The sequence below is a fragment of the Chaetomium tenue genome (genome assembly GCF_020726465.1).
Source record: "Chaetomium tenue strain MPI-SDFR-AT-0079 chromosome Unknown F5144scaffold_1, whole genome shotgun sequence".
NCBI lineage: Eukaryota > Fungi > Ascomycota > Sordariomycetes > Sordariales > Chaetomiaceae > Chaetomium > Chaetomium tenue.
The window spans coordinates 2,095,951-2,116,902 of record NW_027117329.1 but is presented as its reverse complement, the minus strand read 5'-3'; the positions used below and the strand labels follow the sequence as shown (position 1 = coordinate 2,116,902).

Sequence of the window (20,952 nt, the reverse complement as noted above, 5' to 3'; positions counted from 1 at the left end):
ACTCGGCCCCACTGATGGTCCAAAAGTCCGGGCTCATCAAGAAACAACAAACTCATTCAAGCATATTTTCGGTCCTCCATGTTTCTGGCGGACACATCGACCTGTTAGCTGCACCTTTAAGAGCGTGCATGACTGGGTAGTTGAGCGCTGTAGCTTGAGGCTTGGAATATGATTCCGCCAGCAGTGGCCCGCCTCTCGAGGGTGTGGTTTCCAAGCGGCGGAATTGCTGCCTCGGGAGTTGAAGATGCTCACGCAAAGCTGATCCGCGCCGGATTCCTACGTCAATCAAATGCCGGCATGTTCCATATGCTCCCGTTAGGGAATCGGGTACAGGACAAGGTAGAGCGGCTAGTTGCCGGCCGCATGGAGGAGCTGCTGGGTGAGTCCTCAGCGCTCCCCATCCGATGATACCCCGTAGAACCCCCGGCTTACACGTTCCTCATGCTATGGGTGAAAGCTGCCTCTAGGGTTTCATTATCTTCCATATCGGCAGAATCTCTGTGGGAAAAGAGTGGCCGCTTGGACAGCGTTGCGTCCGAGGTTCGTGCCCAAGTTCACGTGTTCCTTACGATGTTGTAACATAAGTCGGTGATGCTGAGTCTGGTTGGTTTTCATAGCTCTTTCGGTTTTCTGACCGCAGGGACGTGCCTTATCTGCTCGCCCCGACGCACGAGGAGGAAATCACCACTCTCGCAGCCCGGTCAGTGAAGTCCTACAAGGAGCTTCCGCTCCGACTGTACCAGATCACGCGCAAGTACCGTGATGAATTCCGTCCACGCCACGGTCTCCTCCGGGGGCGAGAGTTCATCATGAAGGACCTGTACACCTTCGACAGCAGTATCGATGCGGCCCTCGAGACGTATAACGACGTACGTTCCGCCTACAACCAAATATTTTCCGATATGAAACTGCCCGTCTTATCCGCCAAGGCTAGCTCTGGTGATATGGGAGGCGACCTGAGCCACGAATATCACCTCCCCACGCCGCTTGGGGAGGACCGCGTCATCAGCTGCAGCAGCTGCAACTATGTGATCAACGAGGAGGTAGCCAACACGGCCATATCCGACGAGGCCGCCACCGACAGCCCCTTCGAAATCTGGCGGGGCATCACCAAGGACCGGACCAAGCTCGTCAATGTCTGGTACCCCAAGTGGACCCGGCCTTTGGATGGCGGAGAAGCGCGCGAGTACACCGACCAAGACATTAACCTGTCCGAGGTGAAATCCATCGTGCCCGACCTCGACACCGCGGTAGAAGACGCCCTCCCCTTCTGGTCGGCCGCTGTAGCCGCCGAGACAAGAACAGCAACGGAGATCATCAACGTCATCGACGGCCGCCTCCCCTCTTCACTAGCCAGCAGCCTCAGCGGCCCTGCACCAACCCATTCCAGCTGGCCCTCAGCCTTAGCCCCCCCAACAACCCCCCTCCACATCTCCTCCTCCCTCCAAAACAACAACAACAACGACAAGTCACCCCCCAACCTCCTTCGCATCCGCACGGGCGACAAATGCAACCACTGCTCCTCCGGCCACCTGCACGTCTCGCGCGCCATGGAACTCGGACACACCTTCTTCCTCGGCACGCGGTACTCGCAACCCCTCAACGCGGTAGCCACCATCCCCCCCGCCACGCAACCGACCCCGCTGCAGATGGGGTGCTACGGCATCGGCATCTCGCGCATCATCGGGGCCGCGGCGGAGCACCTGGCCGACAAGACGGGCCTGAACTGGCCGGCGGCGATCGCGCCGTACTCGTGCGTCGTGATCCCCGGGAAGGATGCGGATGAGGGGGATGCGGTGCAGGCTTATCGGGAGATTGAGGGGGTTGGGGGGCTGGAGAGAAGGGTGGTGGATGTGGTGCTGGATGATCGGGCGAAGTCGCTGCCGTGGAAGATGAGGGATGCGGAGCTGATTGGGTTTCCGGTCATTGTGTTGCTGGGGAGGGAGTGGCGCGCCGCGCGGAGGGTGGAGGTGCAGTGCCGTAGGTTGGGGGTGAAGCAGGCGGTGGAGATCGCGGATTTGCCAGCGGTGGTGGCAAGGCTGCATGCGTCTCTGTGAGGAATGGATGGTGGGAGAACTAGTGTGTTGGGGTGCGTGTATGATTCACCATGTATCACATCATTAGAGGAGTGGGCGCGGCTGGACTCCTCGAATGTATTAAAGGCCTAGATAAACTACAAGCTCTCCTTTAACATCTACTGGTTGTAAGTGAGACTCAATATTACGTCCTAGATACAAATACATAGAAGACGTTATTTAGGGGCCACCCGATCTGTCGTTCCCCGGTCCAGCAGCGGCCTCTACAAGGAGGGGCCTGCGCCAACATAGCGCCCAACTGAATACCTAGCTTGTTCCTGGACGGCAAAACGTGCCTGCCGTTTCCGCATAGTCGAGGTTGAGCTGGTTTTCACTCTCAATCGACGTAAAGTGGAAATGTAAGGGGGCCTTTATGCCGTCGCCGGCGCTTTATTTCCCTATTTTAAATGACAATATCTTCCCAAAGTTAGTAATAACCTCAAATGCCACATAGCGCACCTTGAGACTCACATCGTTTTTCCCGACCGCTACTATTTGGTCGTCGGCGACCCGGGTCCCGCCCACACCCTCGATGTACGCAATAGGGGCATCCCCCATGATCTTCCTGGCCACATCTGCCACCGTTGAATTCTTCTTCACTAGAACGCAGTCCCTAAACACCTGCTTCGACTCGCCGGACCCGGATCCAAACGTCCCGGTATTCCTGACCGGATACACCGGTACTAGCCCTAATATCTCGGCTGCTTTGGACAACACCTGGACTACCCCTGTAGACCCGAACCTGTAGAGTACCATATCTTTGAGGTTCTCTATCCTGTTGCGATTCTTCTCGTCCAGCTCTTTTAGGCCCCCGCCATCCGGGTCGCCATCTGCTATTAGGTCTTCCCTCGTGTCGACGAACTCGCTCCCTTCTGTGTACTTGATATACCCCTGCTTGGCTAGCTTCCGGAGGAAGATTTCTGATACAGCTGAGCAGAGCACAATTGTGTTGGGGTCCTGCATCTTTGCGATCTTGGCGATGTTCTTGTCGGCGTCGGGGTGGTCGATCTTGTTGAGCGCAATGACCGTCGGGAACTTTTCATCGGTAAATGCGTTGACCACGCGATCAATCGTTTCGTCTGAGAACAGAAATTGCTTGTCAGCCTACACACCCCTCCCTCCAAAGGTCAGCGAGGGAACGCACTGCTCCACTCCTCCAACGGTTCCTTCAGTCCCAGCTTATCCAGCGTGCGCGCCACCACCGACGACGTACTCCCATAACCGCTGAACTGGTTCTGCAGCGTCTCGACGGCGGTAGCCTTGACGGCGATATGGCGCCTCTTGATGGACCCCCACTTCTCCATCAAGTTGCCCCTGATCCAGGCGACGATCTCGCTGCGCAGCCACGCGATGTCGACGCTGGGGTCGTAGCCGCGCGTGTTCTTGCCCTCGGCGTCGGTGGTGCCGGACACGTCGACCACGTGGATCAGCGCGTCGGCGTGCCGCAGGTCGTCCAGGAACTTGTTGCCCAGCCCCTTGCCCTGGTGCGCCCCGGGCACCAGCCCCGCCACGTCCAGCAGCTCGATCGGCACGCTGCGCCGCCCGTCCACGCACGCCCCGTAGTTGGGCCGGCACCGGTCCGATACGCCGTGCCGTGCGCATGCGCAGTCGATTTGGAGGTAGCCGATGGCGCGTTGCGGGTCGATGGTGGTGAATCTGTTGAAGGGGGGAAGAGGGTGAAGTGTTAGCGATTGGGGGTATGAGGGGGGGTGGGTAGGCCGGGGATGGTGTTGGTCGTGGCGTACGGGAAGTTTCCTGCGCAGGAGCCCATATCAGCAACCTGGAGGTCCTCGAATCGATATGGACCGCGCTTCAGGGGCACGCAGAAGATGGCTTGGTTCTACCCACCGACTTTGGAAGAGGCATCTGTGAGCGAGTTGAGCGTGCTCGACTTGCCCGCGCTGGGCTTGCCAACTAGGCCAATTAAAGGATCGCGAGGCATCTTGATGAGGATCTATTTGCAATGGCTGGGAGAGTGCAGGTCAAAAGGGCGCATTCAGAAAGAAGTAAGGTAATCGCAACCGTCCGGTTCGAAAATATGTGCCCCGCCTCCGATAAGAGGTTGAAAGTCGGCGATAAGCGACATAGGAGGGGCAAGTCAAGCTGCTACCTTTCAACCAGACCTCGATTCTACAAACAATTCAGAAGGGCTTAGAGAGCCAAGGTCTGGGATATTTCCGTCAGTTAAGCTTCCATTTATTGTGTATGTAATTGATGTTACTGGATGTAATCTTTGCCAGATTGTAGGTTGAACGGTCCGTCTCGTCACCTGCACCTGCAGCATTTATTTGTGTTGGTGGCGCATATCTCAAATGCATATGCAGTCTCCATCCCAAACCTTTGGATGACTGCCCAAAAGCTAAGGTCGGGTACTCGATTCGAACAACAACCTGCCTATTGTATCCCACTTTATCCAACTCCCTAGGTTCCTATGTATCGGCCGACGCTATCAATCCAGAGCCTCCCGGCTTGGGCTCACCTCAACGACGTCTCATTCCACAATGTCAAGGTCATCAATACCAAAGGAAAAGGATATGGTGTCGTCAGCGATGAAGATCTAAACCTTACGAATGAAACAAACGATGCCTCAGCCTTGATTGCTGTGCCACACGACCTGGTCTTGAATGCTGCGGCCGTGGAGGAGTACGCGAAGGAGGACAAAGGCTTCAGACTACTCCTCGATGCCATCGGCCATCGCGTAACAAACCCCGGGGCCGTCCCCACTGGCGAGCTGATACTAACACACGTCCAGTCTACACGTGCCGATGTGCTACTGTTCCTCCTCGTCCAGATGGTGCTTGGTTCCCGACCTAGCCATGCCAACGTGGGGTTATCAAACCCTTGGACCGAGTATCTCAAGTTCCTACCAGAGACAGTCCTGGTGCCTACGCTATGGACCGAGGAGGAGAGGCTATTGCTCCGAGGCACCTCTCTCGAAGCCGCTGTCAATGCCAAGATATCAGCCCTCGACGCCGAGTTTGACCTTGTCAGGGAGAAGTCATCCGACATTATCGCCTGGAACGACATGCTCTGGATGGAGGGCGTCCCGGTCTCGTTTACAGACTGGATCCGCCTCGACGCGCTGTACCGCTCCCGGTGCTTGGAGCTGCCGAGATCTGGCGAGTCTATGGTCCCCTGCATCGACATGATCAACCACGCGGCGACTCCTTCTGCTTACTACGACGAGAACACCAAGGACGAGGTGGTCCTCCTCCCCCGGCCTGGAGTCGGCATTTCAAAGGACGACGAAATCACCATCAGCTACGGGGATGCCAAGTCCGCCGCAGAGATGCTCTTCAGCTACGGCTTCATCGACCCTGCCTCGTCAGCTGAGAGCCTAGTCCTGCCCCTAAACCCATTCCCCGACGACCCGCTCGCCAAGGCGAAGCTTGTCGCCTTCGGGGAGGCGCCCAAAATCCACGTGGCAAGGCAGGGAAGGGAGGAAAAAGAAAAGGAAGAAAGCGGCAACAGCAGCACCCCCAACAAGAAAGGACCCGTCGGCTGGACAAGCCCCTTCGCGCACCTGATGTGCGTCAACGAGGAGGACGGTCTCGAGTTCCGCGTGCTGCAGCAGACAGACGGGGCGCGGCAGCTGCGCGTGTTCTGGCAGGAGGAGGACGTGACGGATCGGACGGGCGATTTCGAGGCGCTAATCCGGACGCACCCGCTCGCCGCCGTGCTGAGCCTGCGGGTGGTGACCGTCGTCCAGGGAGCCCTGCAGGCGCAGCTCGAGCGGCTGGCGTCGAGCACTGTTCCTGATGCGGCCGCTGCTGCTGGTGATCCCGCTGTCCAGCAGCGGAGGGAGGATTGCGTCAGGACGGCGACGGTCCTGCGCGAGATCGAGACGAAGATTCTCGAAGACGCGATCGAAGGTCTCGAGGGCGAGGTTAGTAGCTACCACACAAACGCATTGTTTGGTTGCGGAGCACCACGAGGATCTGCATGAGACACACGAGACACTATACAAATCGGGTTTAGAGCGCTAACGAGGGTTGTGCTGCAGAAAAACGCGCTGCTGGCTGACAAAAACGTGGTGGCTTATCTCGGACTGACGGAAGCTGCCGAATCGGGCCTGGCGGGCGACGAGGCGTCCAATGAGCCCGACGATTTCAGTTGAGGGCTGCCAGCAGGTGAGACAGGTGAGACAAGTTTGCGCTGCCTCGATCTCGCCTCTCGAGCATCATCATACGGCTCTGGGGCGACATGGGATCATGGCAAATGGCGCACGGCGAGGAAGGAATGGAAGTTAACTGTACAGAGTTAGAAGTTGGCTTGGCTTTCGGATGCCTTCCTGAATCTTTCAAGGCTGTCTCGCCGGCAGTTACTAGCAGGACAAGCCTGGTTAGTTATTCGTTAAGTATATGCATATGTCGTGTTGAATACCGTTCATTCGTTCAGGACGAGTTCCGGTGATGGTATAACTGGGGTTTGACTGGAATATCGGGCTCCATGATGCTCAACGACAGTCCTTGTGTCTCTCGAGATATTGCAAACAATATCCATTGCCCGCGATTGATGAGATGGGACCCATTTTTGCCGGAGCTCACCTCTCGAAGTGGGTTGGTAACCTCTCCACTCCCGCCGCTTTTCCAAGAATGCGGGGAAGTTGGGGTCTCCCGAACCGGAACCTGAAAACCATGAGTCGATGTTCATGCACCCCAGAGCTGCAACTCTCGTTTCGATGGGAAAAGTCGGGACGAAGGATCAAGCAGCCAACTGCGTGGGTCCATCATGCAGAACGATATCCGCGGCATCAATGAAGTTGGAAACACTCCTGACCGCTCCCCAGGGCCAGCCCTCGCCTATCGACTAGGATGGGATGCTCGGCAGCTGGGGCCATGGGTCTTTTTGACATAAACTTGGTGGCCGCCAGGATGGGTGGGTTTGGTTTGGTTTCAACATGAGAAACTCCCCGAGCCATAAAACATGGATAGGGAGGGTATGCTCAGCTTTATTGCTTGTTGATATGAATACGAGCGGCAGCAAGGAAATGCAAGGGGCACCACCGTGAGGAGGTTGTTACCCAGCGGGCTGTGATTTCTTCGGCTTCTGGTTTCGGATCATCCTCGTTGCTCGTTTGGTTGCAACTGTACTTGATGGAAAATAGTAGGTGCAGTCTCACTCACAGCAACATTGCCAAGTCGCTCCGGCATATCCCTCTTCCCAATTCTGGGGGACTGGGAGACTGGATACCAGCCAGAGGGATCGTCGTGGCGTACCATGGATTGGGCGCCTTTTTCTGGACTGTCAATCCTGGGCTGACGGCAAGCGTACCATCGACTGTCAAGGCTTCCGTTGAGACTCTGGGCTCCATGATGCAATATTTTCCCGATTCTTTTCTAACTGGCGCATGGTATGGCCTAGAAATGGTTTTTGGTGTCAGTACAGAGGGCGGGGCTAACAATGTGCCCGGAGCTGGGGGGCGAAGGTACTTCCAATCTGCGAAACATTCAGTTGCGCAAACACCCACCGGCGTCGCCACGGTGTTACCAGTTAGTGGCGGAAGATGGCCGTACAAAATGTTGTTTTAGAGGTATCTTCTCGATGTTTCGGCGTTCACATGCGGCAAGTGGCAAGATGAAACGGAGGCAGCTGGAGGGGAAAAGACTGCGCAGGAAGAAGTTACTGCCAATGCGAGACCCCTGCTCTCCCCAGATTCCCCTTGCCATCACCCGATGGGGAAGTCGGGCTTGACATGGTTGGTAATTCACGACGTCAGCCAATGGTAAGATGGACACCCCCACAATAACCAAGACTTCCAGGTCACCCCTGCTTCAACTGCCAATCCTCCTCCACATCTTCTCTGCAGGCTCCGCGTGGGCCGGCGCTGTGTAAGAGCCTGCCAATGTGCTGGGGGTTGTCAGTCATTTTTCCCTCATTCCCTGCAGGTGCCTGCCATCCATTAAAACCCACTGGCCCCGCCCTCCAAGTCACTCACCTTCACATTGTTGGGATTTATTTCTGTTTCTCGAAATTGATAATTCGTCCCACGCTACAAAATTGCCGTTCGATCCATGGTTGACGCTTCCGTTGCGAATTTCCAGGGGCGTAAGCACCACTTCGCCGTCCGATTTGCGTCCACGTTTCGACAAGGACGCTAGCCAGCCCGGGTTTCTTCTGTACTATTCGTACTACTTATCCAACCTTCACTCCAGACGAAGCATCCGAACTTGCGAATGCAATAAACCCGAAGGAGAAAAGGCGATAAAAATAACCGCCAAAATGCCAGGAATTCTCCCCATGAAAGTCATCAAGGTGGGCACCAGTTCGCAAAGTCGCATTGCGCAGGCTTGCGACCGGTGCCGCAGCAAGAAGATTCGTTGCGATGGAATCCGCCCTACTTGCTCGCAGTGCGCCAATGTCGGTTTTGAGTGCCGCACCAGCGACAAACTCAGTCGCCGAGCTTTCCCGAGGGGTTACACCGAATCGTTGGAGGAGCGCGTGCGGGCGTTGGAGGCTGAGGTCCGGGAACTGAAAGACTTGTTGGATGAGAAGGACGAGAAGATCGACATGCTATCGAGGATGCACGGCAATCGGCGGGCGCAGAGCGAGCAATGCCAAAGCCAACCGGTTGCCGACGCGAAGAAGGATTCTGGGCCACAGGCGAAGGAGGATACATTCCGAGTCCAAGCCTCGCCGCTGCTGCTGGGTGTTGAGAACTCGGACTCTTACTTTATGGGCGCTTCTAGCGGCCGCGGGTTCATTGGTTTGTCGAGTCTCTTTTCCTACCTATCCAGGGGAAACCGCTAACCAACGATGCTCAGAATCTCTCAAACGAAAGATGCAGGAGAGTGGCAAATCTTGCTCCGACTTCAACCCGGAGGCTTTCCTGCACATCCAGGGGTGTTACTCTCTCACAACGAAACCGTCCGGCCAGACGATGAGGATACCGCCACGGTTGTTCTCAGACAGATGCGTCAATGTCTACTTCCAGGAGTGGGCGCCCCTGTTTCCTGTCCTTCACAAACCCACCTTCCTTCGCGTCTACGAGGAATTTGTGGCGGATCCGGAGAAGGTCAAGAACAACCATAAGCTCGCGCAGCTCCATTTGGTCTTTGGCATCGCGGCTCTGTCCGGCGAGCAGCCCGATCTCGACCAGATCGCCGCCTGCGAACAACAATGGCAAAGATCCTTGGAGGCGGTCCTCATGGACAACACCATGATGACGCTGCAATGTCTGTTGCTCGCCCTTGTATACTGCACCATCAGGGCCGACTATAAAAGGTTGCAGCATTACAAAGGTATTGCTGTTGGCCTATCGCTCCGACTTGGCCTGCACCAGAGTCAAAAGCGATTTTCTTTCGGTGTGCTCACCATTGAAACTCGGAAGAAGGTCTTCTGGACCCTTTACACACTCGATTGTTTCTCTGCTGCTATCCTGGGTCTGCCCAAGCTCCTAAAGGAAGAAGACGTGCACACCGAGTTTCCCTCGGATACCGACGACGAGTATGTAACCGAAAAGGGGTTCCAGCCGAGCCTTCCGGGCGAGGCGACTCGGTTGTCCAACGCCCTGGCTCTGTTCAGAGGAGCCCAAATTTTGGGAAAGGTTTTGGAGAAAATCTATCCCTCTGCCACCTCTCACGAACTCTCGCTCCAGCAACTGTCTGCTCTTGGGGCAGAACTCGACGACTGGTATGAGAAGTTACCTCCTCACCTCAAACTCACCTTCAAGCAAGACAAGCCGTCGACCGACATTACCGGCAGCCGGTCACCAATCCTGGTAAGTGGTGGACCGTTGTGGTTCAGGGCCCCACACCACTAACATAGCTCTAGGCTCTTGCATACTATTACACTCGTACTCTTATCTACCGGCCCGCTGTCGCGTCTAGCCTAGGGCCGAAGGCGGCTTCTGCGCATATTGCGGTTAGCGAGTCGAGCAAGCGCATCATCCAAATCATCCAACTACTCGAGGAACGGAGCATGTCATTCTCGTTCTGCCTCAACAAGGCGGACACGCTTGTTCTCTGCGGCATGGTTTTGCTCTACCAAACGTTGGACCTCAAGCAGGACAGCAAGATGTTGCAAGACAATGAGAGGCTAGTGAACGACGTGATCAAGGCCGCCGACAAGGCCAAGGCTCCCGGTTGCTATGATTTTAAGCGAATCGCAGCAATGCTGGTTACCGTCGATGAGCCGGAACCGCAATCGCTACCCACGCCCCCTAGACAGAGCCCGGATGCCTGTCTCGCTGCTCCCCCAACGCAACGGGCCAACGCCGGTCACAAAACACACACGGCATTTGGGCGCCACCTGGCTGCTAGCATGAGCGAGACCGATCTCCTATTACAGCAAGAAAAGCTCCGCAGGATGACGATGCCGCATCCTCCGCACCACCGAGCGGAACAGTTAGCCCCGCGTTCAAGAGGATCTTTCGACAGCCCGCGGCCGACCGCCCCCCTCTCGCAACGCGACCACCGACTATCCCTCAGCCAAGTCCACGCCGCACAAGCAGCAATGCTCCGCCTATCGACTTCGCCAAACCCAAAACACCACACCATGGACTACCTTCACCTCGATTCCCACTCTCAACCGCCCTCTTCTCCCGCCCAGACCCGCGGCGGCCCTCACCTTTCAACAATCCAAACACACCAAGCCCAGCTCTACTCACAGCTGCAAAAGGGATCCGACGTCTCGACCGCCGAGTGGGAGGCCTTGCTCGGCTCGATCGAGGGCGGGCAGCATAACTTGTACGACGCGATCTACGGCGGCCCCGGATTATCGCTAGCGGAGACGCCCGCATCGGCAACGACGAACCATACCACTGCGACGTGGTCGCCCGACTCGTGGGATCTATCGCAGTTCAACCTCAGCGAGTTTGGGCCTGGGGCGGATGCGGGTGCGGGCTCGTCGCACAGCCTGAGCGAGGACAGCTTGAGCTCGAGTGATGACTTGGTCAGCGTGGAGAGTGCGATGGATTATAGGGGCGGCATGATGCCTGTCACGACGGCGGATGGGTTTGTGCTGGATGGGCTGGATGGCTTTAGGCTTTAGGATGGCGGTTTGGTTTAGGGGGTTTACGACAACGGGTATTTGGTTTCATGATGGGGGATTTGGATGGGAAAGGAAAGCTGGCTGATGCTATATTTGGTGGCGGCAATTGGGGTTTTCGTTTTGCAATAACTATCTATTGCTGGCGTCTGAGGGATGGTGGTTAACCTATACCTACTCGTTGGGGTACGGCGTGGAGCGTCGAGATGTTGGGTCTTGGATACGTTTATTTTCATTGCGATGGGGGTCTCTTAACAGGCCGGGGCTTATTTTCTGGTACTTGGTTTCTGGGACGAATCTACTTGGATATCAACAACGGTCTACTGTCTAGCTTTTGGATATTCATGTCTCTACGTCAAGGATGTTAAAAAGTATGGGCTTCACTAGCAACTCAAAACAAGATGACCAAAATCACTTGGCCTTGGGCCGTGTGACCAACCATCGTGATCAAGACTGAGCCACTTCATAGACCCGCTCACTTTTGTTGGGGCTCGTGGTGGATCGATCACCGAAGTCGGTAGTATATTCCTGTATGCTCCACCACCCCACCGCCCAACGCCTCCCCACAGATTGCCAGACTCAGCCGGACTTGCTTGACTCAAGTGGATCAAGCACTCCTCCGTCCTGGGGGAGATCTCGCCGGAGGGTTTGGATCCCGTCTGATTGGGTCAGGGATTCAAGGGGGAAGCCGGTTTTGATGCGCGGCGTCGATGAAGTCACTCGGAGGCTAAGTGGCTAACTAGTTAGTTTGCTCAAGCTGTTAGTTAGGGCGTAGAGTTACTCAACTGCCGAGCCACGGATACCCCAGTGCCCCCCCCCTTCGTCAACTACCGGGTGGCTGATCGAGGGGGTTCATCGGGGGGCTCTTGATGGTGGGAGGGGGGGGGGGTTGTGATGGTCGGGATAGTCAGGGGCAAGACAAAGCGTCCCCTGAAAGGTGTGAACTTTGACACGCTTGACTCGTACATACACAGCAGGGAAAAAGAGGTACTGCGTGGGTGTGGCCGGCATGTTCCGCCGGCTGTCCGGTTTGTCAGGGTTCCGGGATGTGGGCGCAGCGGGATGGCCAAGATGGCGATGATGATGGGATGGTCGGCGATGACAGGGCATGATTATACTACCCATCCATGCATGACTGTGCAGTTCCTCTCCGCCTCCCCCGATCCCCGTCCCGTCGGAAGGAGCACATAGTGACCCCGGGGGCGAGCTTCCGTCCGCGCAACATTGTATGTACATATGTACATGCCTGCCAGGGGTGCTTGTGCACCTTGCAGGCTGTACCTTTTTTGTGCCTTTTATTCCCCCCACGTGCGGGCGATAGCCGTGTGCAACGCTGCGAAGAGAAGCGGGCGGTGGTTTAGGCTAAACTAGCCGAGGGTAGGGGATGGTTTAACTGAGGACCGGAATCCGTTTCGTTTCTAGCTTTGTTTTCTATATACTTGGCGAATGTCTCGTAGGTCATCGGCTGGTGGGCTGGGAGAGTGGGAGGGCGACCGCTGTCTCTGCTCGCGCCACATGCCCTAACTATCCCCTATTCGTACCCCATCAAAACCCCATGTGGGAACATGATGAACCGAAAGCGGGAACCGGCAGGCCGGCGTTAGTGGGGCTTGAAGCCGTGGCCTACCTATCTCCGCTGCCGGGCTTGGAATGTGCCCGGAACCCGAAACGCCACTGTGAAGGCACGAAGGCTGACGAAGTCGCCGAGAGTGCGCCATTGCTGCTGGCTTCTTAAAACCTTTGGCCTGTGAGGCTGAAAGGGTGGATTCATCCAAAGTCACTCGTTTCGCCCCAGATCGAAGTAAATCTTGAAGTTATCCATCCATCCACTCATTCGTCCATCACCCCTATCCATCCATGTCGCCCGAAGAGATGCCCCTCCTCCAAGACGGGGCGCTGCAGGCCGGCGCCTCAGGTAAGTCCTGTTATGCCGCCCCACCCCGGGTATTACCCGCACCGTACATACCGTGCCGGGTTAGGCTCCGAACGGACGCTGACGCCCGTTGCCATGTGTATAAGCCCCTATCCCGGGCACAGGCACAATAAGCGCCGCCGAGTCCGGCCCGAGCTCCGGAAAGCCGCGTCTACCGCAAAACATCGGACACCGGGGCTACAAGGCAGCGTTCCCAGAGAACTCCATGGCCGCCTTCCACGGCGCCGTGGTGGCCGGCGCACACGCGCTCGAGACGGACCTACACCTGTCTCGCGACGGCGTGGTCGTACTGTCCCATGTGAGCAGCTAGACACCAGACCACTTAACGGGTGCACTTTCACACGGGAGAGCGAGTGAGCGCCGTGCGTGTGTGTGACAAAACAACGGCTGATGACAGCAACCCCCTTTTTTTTTCTCCTGCTAGGACGCGACGCTCAAGCGGTGCTTCGGCATCGACACCAAGATCGCCGACTGCGACTGGTCGTACCTGCGCACACTGCAGACGTTACAGGAACCGCACCAGGGCATGCCCCGGCTCTCGGACCTGCTCGAGTGGCTGGCCCGGCCCGAGCTGGCTTCCGTCTGGCTGCTGCTGGACATCAAGACCGACGACGACCCGGAGGTGCTGCTGCCCGCCATCGCGCGGACCGTCGCCTCCGTCCCGCCGTGGGAGGGCGGGAAGGGCTGGAAGGAGAGGATCGTCGTTGGGGCGTGGAATGTACGCCGCCCCTTTTTTTATTTACCTTCACTCTTTTACCACCCCTATCCCGCTATCCTACCCCTAACTAACACACCCAACTAACACCCTCTTCCCCTACATAGGAAAACTACATCCACCACGCGCGCCTCCACCTGCCCGGCCACGCCCTCGCCTACATCGGCTTCTCGCTCCTCTACGCCCGGCGATTCCTTTCCGACCAGCACGCGGACGTGCACTTCAACCTGTTCCAGCCGAGCCTGGTGGGCCCGCTCGGGGCGGCGTTCCGGCGGGCGGCGGGCGAGCGCGGCCGCAAGCTGTTCGTGTGGACGGTCAACGAGGAAGGGTGGATGGAATGGGCGGTGCGCAAGGGCATTGATGGGGTTATTACTGATGAGGTTGGTCGGATGAGTGGTGTGTTGGATCGGTTGGGGGTTGGGGCTGCTATGGCTGTCCCTGGGGTCAAGTGGCCGCGTGCGGTGGGGTTGTATGCCCGGGCCGCGGTCTTGCAGGCCGCGGCGCTGGTGTTTTCGCTGTTGTTGTGGCGCCGGCTGAATACCATGGGTTCGAGGAGGAAGCCTAGTGGTGTGACAGTGCCAGGAAAGCCGTGATTGGTGTTGTGCGGGTGTTTATCGGTGGGGATGTGCACTTCGTTCATGAGCGGGTGGTTGATGTCACCCTTTTGCTGGAGCATGCCGCTATCGGTTGGATGGCAGCCTGGGATCAGGCTAGAGGCTCGCGGGTACCACCACACCATATGCAGATAATCCTGCGGGGTCTAGGTAGACATGGTGATATCCGTGTTTTGTGCAATGGCAGCTTCGGTAACAACTCCATCATGTCATGCCGGCGGGCGGCCAGAAGCCGATCGACGGCCACCCAACCTTGACACGGTGTTACCCGGGTGTGCTTCTGGCTTTGCGCTTCTACATCGCCGGCGAGTTAGCATTGTCACACAGAACTAGGCAGTATCGCGACGGCACTCAGCGCAAGACCAGGGGAGTCTTTTGCCCGCGATGGTGTATAAGACAAGGTGGGGAACCCGCAGGCTGCAACGGACGGCCCATATTCGCCATACCCCAACTTGCGAAAACACAGCAGAACCGGATATCGATGCCTCGAGCCGTCCATTTTATCTTCCCCGATGCGAAGAAAAGGGCTAGCCAGCGCCCTTCGGCCTGTGTTGTCATCACAGACGCCCACCTCGGCGCGAGCGTTGCCTGCGGCCGGGCCGCTGCCAAGGGCCGGGAGAGCATTGAGCCCGTTTGTATCAGCCATCTATGCAGATACAAACGCTCCAACGGGCGTCGATGCACGAGAACGCCACTGAGTCTCGCTCATGGCGACATCGACCCTCTTGCGGGCTGGCTACCCAACACCCAGCAGTCGGTATATTGCGAACGTCACGAGCGACACAACTGCATCGGGTTCCTTTATGGCACCGAGCGGTGTCCCGAGCCGAAGATTCAAGGGAGGGAGTACTGCTCAGCCCATGCAGCCACGCTGTGCAAGTGGAAGGCGAACGATGGCTCGCTGTGTGCCGCGGAAGCCAGCAGAAGCTCAGGATATTGCACGACCCATAGCTGGTGCGAACCACCCCCCGCCGCTCTTCCCCCAAGACTCTCTCACGAGGGTATATCCTGGTGAGCTAACTCAACATGCCCCCACGCATCAGCGCGATTGCAACCGAAGAAGGCCACGAATGCCCCCAGCCACGATCCCGCTCGGCTATATTCTGCAAGAGCCACCGTTGCGCCTGGAGAAACGGCGAAGGCAAGCAATGCCCCAACACCTCCTATCCCAACACCGGCGGCGTCTGCGCCCCTCACACTTGTGAGAAAGCCAACTGCGGAAACGGAGCCCTGGACGACTTCGACCGTTGCTCGGAGCATGTGTGCGCGTTCCAGCGCCCTGATCAGCCGAGCGACTTCCCAGTCTGCCTCGGCGAACCGATACAGGGGCAGCCTTTTTGTGAGTCCCACGACCGCTATGTTCGGCTGTATGAGCGGGCGGTGATGGATGGTTTTCCCTTGAATAGGCAGGCAGTACGGTAATTATGATATAGTTTTGTGACTGGTCATATTTCCTAATGGTTGTGTTTCGGGTGGTGACATTGGGGAGGGAATATTACCGCTGATCGGAATATTGTTTTCATCGATAAGAGAAAAAAAGGACCAGATCGAGCAAGAAAAGTGTTCAGTAATATCACATTTTGAAAATTATGTTTGTTCTTTGTTCGAGGAAATTTGATGAGAGACGTGGAAGGAAGGTTCCATTGCTGTCGGATCTCTCCACGCCGTTCGGACCAATTTCCGCCCCGTCGGCGGCTTGGCCCCACCACCAATGCACAGAAAATCCCCGGTCTCAGGGCTTAATTGGCGTTATCTCCGCGCTGACGTGGGCATTGCAGCGCCTGGACTCAGCCCTCAGCAGCAAACGAATGCGCTGAACATTGAAGATCCGGGGGGTCGGGATCGCAATGCTCCGCCGACGACGCCTCATCATGTCTATTAATATTAATATACCAAGTCAACCCAGAATGCAGAATGTTCTTCGTGTCCCTGACAGTTTAGACCGTTTAACCCCTGATTACTAGCATCAATCAACAATGGCAGAAGAATACTCGGGCGGAAACCCAGAAGCCGATCACCTCGTGGTGCTCGTGCATGGGGTGAGTCCCCTCGCATCGCATAACCACTACACAGACGGCTGCTGACGTCGCAATGTGCCAACACTAGTTATGGGGAAATCCCAACCACATGGCGTCTGTCGCCAAAGCCTTACGAGCACAATACCCCCCGGAGCAGGTCTACATCCTCCTCGCGAAACGCAACAGCGGGTCCTTCACGTACGATGGCATCGAACTTGGCGGCGAGCGCGTGTGCGTTGAGATCGAGGAGGAGCTGGAGGTGATCAAGAGCAAGGGGGGCAACATCAAAAAAATCAGCATCGTGGGGTATTCGCTAGGGGGGCTTGTCGCGAGGTATGCGATCGGCCTGCTCTTCGCGCGGGGCGTCCTAGACAACCTCGAGTGCATGAACTTCACGGCGTTCGCCAGCCCCTTCCTCGGCGTACGAACCCCCCTGCGCGGGTGGGCAAACCAGGTGTGGAACGTCTTGGGCGCGCGGACGCTCTGCATGTCGGGCCGCCAGCTCTTCGGCATCGACAAGTTCCGCGACACGGGCAAGCCGCTGATCGCGGTGCTGGCCGACCCCAACTCCATCTTCATGTCCGGGCTCGCCAAGTTCAAGCGCCACACCCTCTACACCAACATCACCAACGACCGCAGCGCCGTCTACTACACCACCGGCATCACCAAAACCGACCCCTACACGGACCTCTCCAAAGTCACCGTGCGCTACCTCCCCGGCTGGGACGACGTAATCCTCGACCCGACCGAACCCGTCTCAACCACCCCGCCCCCACCACCAAGCGAACCCGAAACCCTCCAAACCAGCGTCGAGAAATGGGCCAAGCGCGTGCCCTTCATCGCGGCGCTGGCGCTGTTCATCCCGCTGGGCGTGGTGGCCTTCCTGATCAACTCGGCCATCCAGACGGTGCGGTCGTCGCGGCGGGTGCGGCTGCACGAGCGCGGCCTGGCCGGCATCCGCGTGCAGGACTTCCGCGTCAACCTGTGGATCAAGGAGATCCGCGAGGCGGTGGAGGATGCCTATGAGAATTTGAGCAGCTCCCAGAATCAGGCGTATCTGGTTGGTGATGATGATGATGATGGGTCGTCGGCGTCGGCTTCGGCGGGGGAGGATGAGGAGAATGGGGGTGCGAGGAAGATCCTCGCGCTGGAGCGGAAGCGGTCGCGCACGCAGGAGGGCGGGTTCCCGACGCTGGCGCTGGCGGGGTATCAGTTTGCGGCGATCGAGGCGCTGGATAAGCTGGGGTGGAGGAAGTATCCGGTGTGGATTCACAAGCATCGCCATAGCCATGCGGCTATCATTGTGAGGACGGAGAAAGAGGGGTTTGCGGAGGGCGGGGTGGTGCTGCGGCATTGGGTGACGGCTGAGTTTTTGGTTTGATTTGGGCCGGCTTAGAGGGAGGTTAATACTGGATGTAATATGGCTTAACTAACGGGTTTGGCGTTGGTGGTGCTTTGGTAGCGTAGAGCGCGTTGGTTGGATGATTTTTGGGAGTTGCGGATTTGGGAGAATACCATCGTCCTAGACAACCCTTTTAGTTGAAGTTATAAGCACACTTCGTATGCTAGCATCTCTCATTGTGATCAAGCTGTCATCAGGGTTCGGGTCATATACGGCGGAAGACATGTTACAGGTTTAGGTGGTGCCTTCAAATAGCATGTAGCAAAAAGCCTATCTGGTGTTGAATTCTCTTTGGCAGTGAGAAAGATAGAATATCAGATGAGACTCTGGACGAAACGGAGCCACGGCCAACTGGTGTCCATCGGGGTTGTTGACTTTAAAATGCGCTGACCAGTAATATCACCCGCAATTTTAAGCTATCCTTCCCCTTTGGGTTAGGTTAACGCCGACACGACCGACCCGACAGGTTGGATAGGGGACTTGATAAAATAAACGGGGCAAGAGCACCAATTCTCGAGAACCATCTTACTACACCAACATTCCCTTGAGAAAGTGCGCCTAATACACTCTGCGTCGCATGCTTAGAACTATGCGGCCCTCACGCGTTGCGAAAGAAACGTCCAAGTACTTCGACACCCCCCTCACGACAGTCATCCCCCGCCGCTCGACCCGGTCCTCCACCCTCGCACGGTTCGCGTGGGCTGGCGCAACCGATAGCTCAGCGGCAGGCCCTAGCAACAATAATGACGAGCCTGGGGTGACACTGGGCTCCGACATTGAAGATGCCGTCACGCCGAGGCCCGCGCGCAAGCGCAAGCGCACCGAGACAGTCACCCAGTCAACTCCTCGGCGAGTGTCAGCGAGGACGGCAAAGGTCGAAATCAAGGCCGAGGTCAAGTCTGAGATCAAGTCCGAGGCCAAGTCCAAGATCAAGTCAGAAGAACCCAGCTCCGACGACGAGAAGCCAGAAACCAAGCCCAAACCCCGCGGCCGCGTACGCAAGCCCGCGCGCAAAGTAACCGATGCAACCACCGGCGCCGTCACCGTCACACCCCCCTCCGACTGGGAAAAGATCTACGACCTGGTCAAGGAGATGCGCCTCACGGGCGCCGCAGCCAACGCGGCGGTGGACACGATGGGGTGCGAGCGGCTCGCGCTGCCCGGCGCTAGCGCTCGTGACCGCCGCTTCCACACGCTCGTCGCCCTGATGCTGTCGAGCCAGACCAAGGACACGGTCAACGCCGCCGCCATGGCCCGCCTGCAGAACGAGCTGCCGCCGCACACACCCGGAGCTCCGCCGGGGCTCAACCTGGAGAACATGCTGGCCGTCGACCCGGCTGTGCTCAATGAGCTGATCGGGAAGGTCGGGTTTCACAACAACAAGACAAAGTATGTAATACCCACCCTTCTCCAACCCCTCCCCCCCCCCCCCCCCCCCCAAAAACCCAACTAACCACCTCCCCCCTCTAAAAAGATACCTCAAAACCACCGCGGCCCTCCTCCGCGCCAACTTCAACTCGGACATCCCGCCCACCATCGCGGGTCTCACCTCCCTCCCCGGCGTCGGCCCCAAGATGGCCCACCTCTGCATGAGCGCGCCCAACGGGTGGAACCGGGTCGAGGGCATCGGCGTCGACGTGCACGTGCACCGCATCACCAACCTGTGGGGGTGGCAGTCCCCGGCCTCGCGCAACCCCGAGGAGACGCGTGCCGCGCTCGAGTCGTGGCTGCCGCGGGAGCGGTGGCGCGAGATTAATTGGTTGTTGGTGGGGCTGGGGCAGTCGGTTTGTTTGCCGGTGGGGAGGCGGTGTGGGGATTGTGAGGTGGGGTTGGGGGGGTTGTGTAAGAGTGCGGATAGGGCGAAGGTGGCGGAGGGGAGGAGGAGGAGGGGGGAGGAGGGGGTGAAGGTGGAAGGGGGGGTGAAGAGGGAGGTGAAGAGGGAGGTAAAAGAGGAGGAGGTAGTGGTGGAGGAGGATGGGGAGGCAGTAGGTGAGGTGAAGGAGGAAGTGAAGGAAACGGTGGAGGAGGACGTCGAAATGGAAGTGAAGAGGCAGGTGAAGGAGGAAGAAGAGTTGGGAGAGGAGATGGAAGAGGAGGTGAAAGGGGAAGTGAAAGAGGAGGATGTAAAAGAGGTGGAGGAAGAAGAGGTGAAGGACGAGGCTGTAAAGGTAGAGGGGGAGAGAGTAGTGGGGGCGAAGAAGGCAGAGAGCGAAGAGAAAACGGCGGTAGAAGTTAAGAAAGAAGAGGGAGAGGTGGCGGTTGACGAGGATAAAGCGCGATTGGGAAGCCCACGGGTGAAGGAGGAGGAGCTATAAAGCAACTAGGTAATTTAGCGGGAGTGATGTTGGGATGAGATGGCGGCTCCGCAGTCTGCGCCGTAGCGTAGCATGTGATACTCTAGAGTTCTTGGGGCATCAGACGCTGAGTCATATCTAAGTCTGGCCTTTGTGCCGAAGTAATTAATAAATTTCCCATGCTCAGGTCTAGTTCTTGGTGTTGTTGAATTCCCCACCTGTTCTCGAGAGGGCGGCCTTTTACTCCTTTACACCTACATATCACAACTAAACAAAGTCAAAAACAAAAGATTGAAGGGATCCAACCCAAGCAGAGGTTGTTAATAACTCTAATTTTCTAAATTGTACCTGTTCCCCCTTTCCTCCATTCTCCCCCTATGTTCTTTCCAACCAAGCCCTCTCAAGAGTTTCGCATTATATGAACAAACTTGAATCCAACCATCGCAAAGCCACCCGTGACGTCTCCCCAACCGTCATTATCTCACCCCATTATCTCCGTTTGCACCCCACATGCCCCCAAAGCCCCGTCATTCTTGGCACGCATCGAGTCATCCAGCGGACGATATCGGAGGCCGCACCGCCGCTGATCGTCATCAGGGCAGGATGACGCATCACCAACAAAAAAAACGAGTTACGTCCGAAATAATGCACGAGTCGTTTGGAATTCAATCGATTGTATATTCCGCCAAACTGGCCGATGGTCATATCGGCAGCAGGGGAGCAACCCAGAACGTGCTGGCGCAGTGTCTATGAAGTAGATAGCCTTCATATCAACCCATCCTAACTCGCCACTTGCCCTTAAATCGTGGAAGCAAGGGCGGTGTATCAAAACCCCATCCATCCACCCCAAACGCCGTGCCAAAATAGCAATAATACATAAAACCCCCCATTCCGTGCGCCGGGCAACCCCGTG

General features: G+C 57.1%; 7 protein-coding genes across 7 annotated transcripts; 6 read left to right on the top strand and 1 right to left on the bottom strand.

The window, feature by feature from the left end:
* F5144DRAFT_27498 (uncharacterized protein) lies at positions 1-2,261 on the top strand. Its single transcript, XM_066783657.1, has 3 exons — positions 1-379; positions 458-540; positions 618-2,261. Exons 1-3 carry the CDS (start codon positions 169-171, stop codon positions 2,055-2,057), a joined length of 1,734 nt encoding a protein of 577 aa, XP_066648231.1. The 5' UTR covers positions 1-168; the 3' UTR covers positions 2,058-2,261.
* On the bottom strand, positions 2,253-4,017 carry F5144DRAFT_636230 (P-loop containing nucleoside triphosphate hydrolase protein; the record flags this gene model as incomplete). Its single annotated transcript, XM_066792628.1, has 4 exons — positions 2,253-2,492; positions 2,547-3,154; positions 3,220-3,731; positions 3,920-4,017. 4 exons carry the CDS (start codon positions 4,015-4,017, stop codon positions 2,466-2,468), a joined length of 1,245 nt encoding a protein of 414 aa, XP_066648230.1. The 3' UTR covers positions 2,253-2,465.
* Positions 4,018-4,368: 351 nt separating this feature from the next.
* Positions 4,369-6,327, top strand: F5144DRAFT_27502 (uncharacterized protein). Its single transcript, XM_066783658.1, has 3 exons — positions 4,369-4,773; positions 4,828-5,961; positions 6,079-6,327. Exons 1-3 carry the CDS (start codon positions 4,507-4,509, stop codon positions 6,190-6,192), a joined length of 1,515 nt encoding a protein of 504 aa, XP_066648229.1. The 5' UTR covers positions 4,369-4,506; the 3' UTR covers positions 6,193-6,327.
* Positions 6,328-8,139: 1,812 nt separating this feature from the next.
* On the top strand, positions 8,140-11,168 carry F5144DRAFT_27313 (fungal-specific transcription factor domain-containing protein). Its single transcript, XM_066783639.1, has 3 exons — positions 8,140-8,781; positions 8,840-9,795; positions 9,849-11,168. Exons 1-3 carry the CDS (start codon positions 8,298-8,300, stop codon positions 11,064-11,066), a joined length of 2,658 nt encoding a protein of 885 aa, XP_066648228.1. The 5' UTR covers positions 8,140-8,297; the 3' UTR covers positions 11,067-11,168.
* A 1,433-nt stretch (positions 11,169-12,601) lies between these two features.
* Positions 12,602-14,420, top strand: F5144DRAFT_27376 (PLC-like phosphodiesterase). Its single transcript, XM_066783651.1, has 4 exons — positions 12,602-12,978; positions 13,101-13,294; positions 13,421-13,714; positions 13,819-14,420. Exons 1-4 carry the CDS (start codon positions 12,921-12,923, stop codon positions 14,302-14,304), a joined length of 1,032 nt encoding a protein of 343 aa, XP_066648227.1. The 5' UTR covers positions 12,602-12,920; the 3' UTR covers positions 14,305-14,420.
* A 386-nt stretch (positions 14,421-14,806) lies between these two features.
* F5144DRAFT_480205 (uncharacterized protein) lies at positions 14,807-15,747 on the top strand (the record flags this gene model as incomplete). Its single annotated transcript, XM_066785215.1, has 2 exons — positions 14,807-15,228; positions 15,369-15,747. The coding sequence occupies 2 exons, from the start codon at positions 14,807-14,809 to the stop codon at positions 15,745-15,747; spliced, it is 801 nt and encodes a 266-aa protein (XP_066648226.1).
* Positions 15,748-15,950: 203 nt separating this feature from the next.
* Positions 15,951-20,222, top strand: F5144DRAFT_616964 (putative serine esterase-domain-containing protein). Its single transcript, XM_066791866.1, has 6 exons — positions 15,951-16,364; positions 16,432-17,666; positions 18,331-18,654; positions 18,687-18,760; positions 18,861-19,134; positions 19,220-20,222. The coding sequence occupies exons 1-6, from the start codon at positions 16,302-16,304 to the stop codon at positions 20,058-20,060; spliced, it is 2,811 nt and encodes a 936-aa protein (XP_066648225.1). The 5' UTR covers positions 15,951-16,301; the 3' UTR covers positions 20,061-20,222.
* The last annotated feature ends 730 nt before the right edge of the window (positions 20,223-20,952 follow it).

Bases quoted from the DNA above. Each gene is read 5' to 3' on its own strand.
- F5144DRAFT_27498 (XM_066783657.1), top strand. From the start codon at position 169: ATGATTCCGCCAGCAGTGGCCCGCCTCTCGAGGGTGTGGTTTCCAAGC. The intron at 380-457 runs GTGAGTCCTCAG...TATGGGTGAAAG, and splicing joins CCGCATGGAGGAGCTGCTGG to CTGCCTCTAGGGTTTCATTA. The intron at 541-617 runs GTTCGTGCCCAA...TGGTTTTCATAG, and splicing joins TGGACAGCGTTGCGTCCGAG to CTCTTTCGGTTTTCTGACCG.
- F5144DRAFT_27502 (XM_066783658.1), top strand. From the start codon at position 4,507: ATGTATCGGCCGACGCTATCAATCCAGAGCCTCCCGGCTTGGGCTCAC. The intron at 4,774-4,827 runs GTAACAAACCCC...ACACACGTCCAG, and splicing joins TCGATGCCATCGGCCATCGC to TCTACACGTGCCGATGTGCT. The intron at 5,962-6,078 runs GTTAGTAGCTAC...GTTGTGCTGCAG, and splicing joins TCGAAGGTCTCGAGGGCGAG to AAAAACGCGCTGCTGGCTGA.
- F5144DRAFT_27313 (XM_066783639.1), top strand. From the start codon at position 8,298: ATGCCAGGAATTCTCCCCATGAAAGTCATCAAGGTGGGCACCAGTTCG. The intron at 8,782-8,839 runs GTTTGTCGAGTC...AACGATGCTCAG, and splicing joins TAGCGGCCGCGGGTTCATTG to AATCTCTCAAACGAAAGATG. The intron at 9,796-9,848 runs GTAAGTGGTGGA...ACATAGCTCTAG, and splicing joins GCAGCCGGTCACCAATCCTG to GCTCTTGCATACTATTACAC.
- F5144DRAFT_27376 (XM_066783651.1), top strand. From the start codon at position 12,921: ATGTCGCCCGAAGAGATGCCCCTCCTCCAAGACGGGGCGCTGCAGGCC. The intron at 12,979-13,100 runs GTAAGTCCTGTT...TCCCGGGCACAG, and splicing joins GCTGCAGGCCGGCGCCTCAG to GCACAATAAGCGCCGCCGAG. The intron at 13,295-13,420 runs GTGAGCAGCTAG...TTCTCCTGCTAG, and splicing joins GCGTGGTCGTACTGTCCCAT to GACGCGACGCTCAAGCGGTG.
- F5144DRAFT_616964 (XM_066791866.1), top strand. From the start codon at position 16,302: ATGGCAGAAGAATACTCGGGCGGAAACCCAGAAGCCGATCACCTCGTG. The intron at 18,761-18,860 runs GTAACCGATGCA...CGGGCGCCGCAG, and splicing joins TACGCAAGCCCGCGCGCAAA to CCAACGCGGCGGTGGACACG. The intron at 19,135-19,219 runs GTATGTAATACC...CCCTCTAAAAAG, and splicing joins TTTCACAACAACAAGACAAA to ATACCTCAAAACCACCGCGG.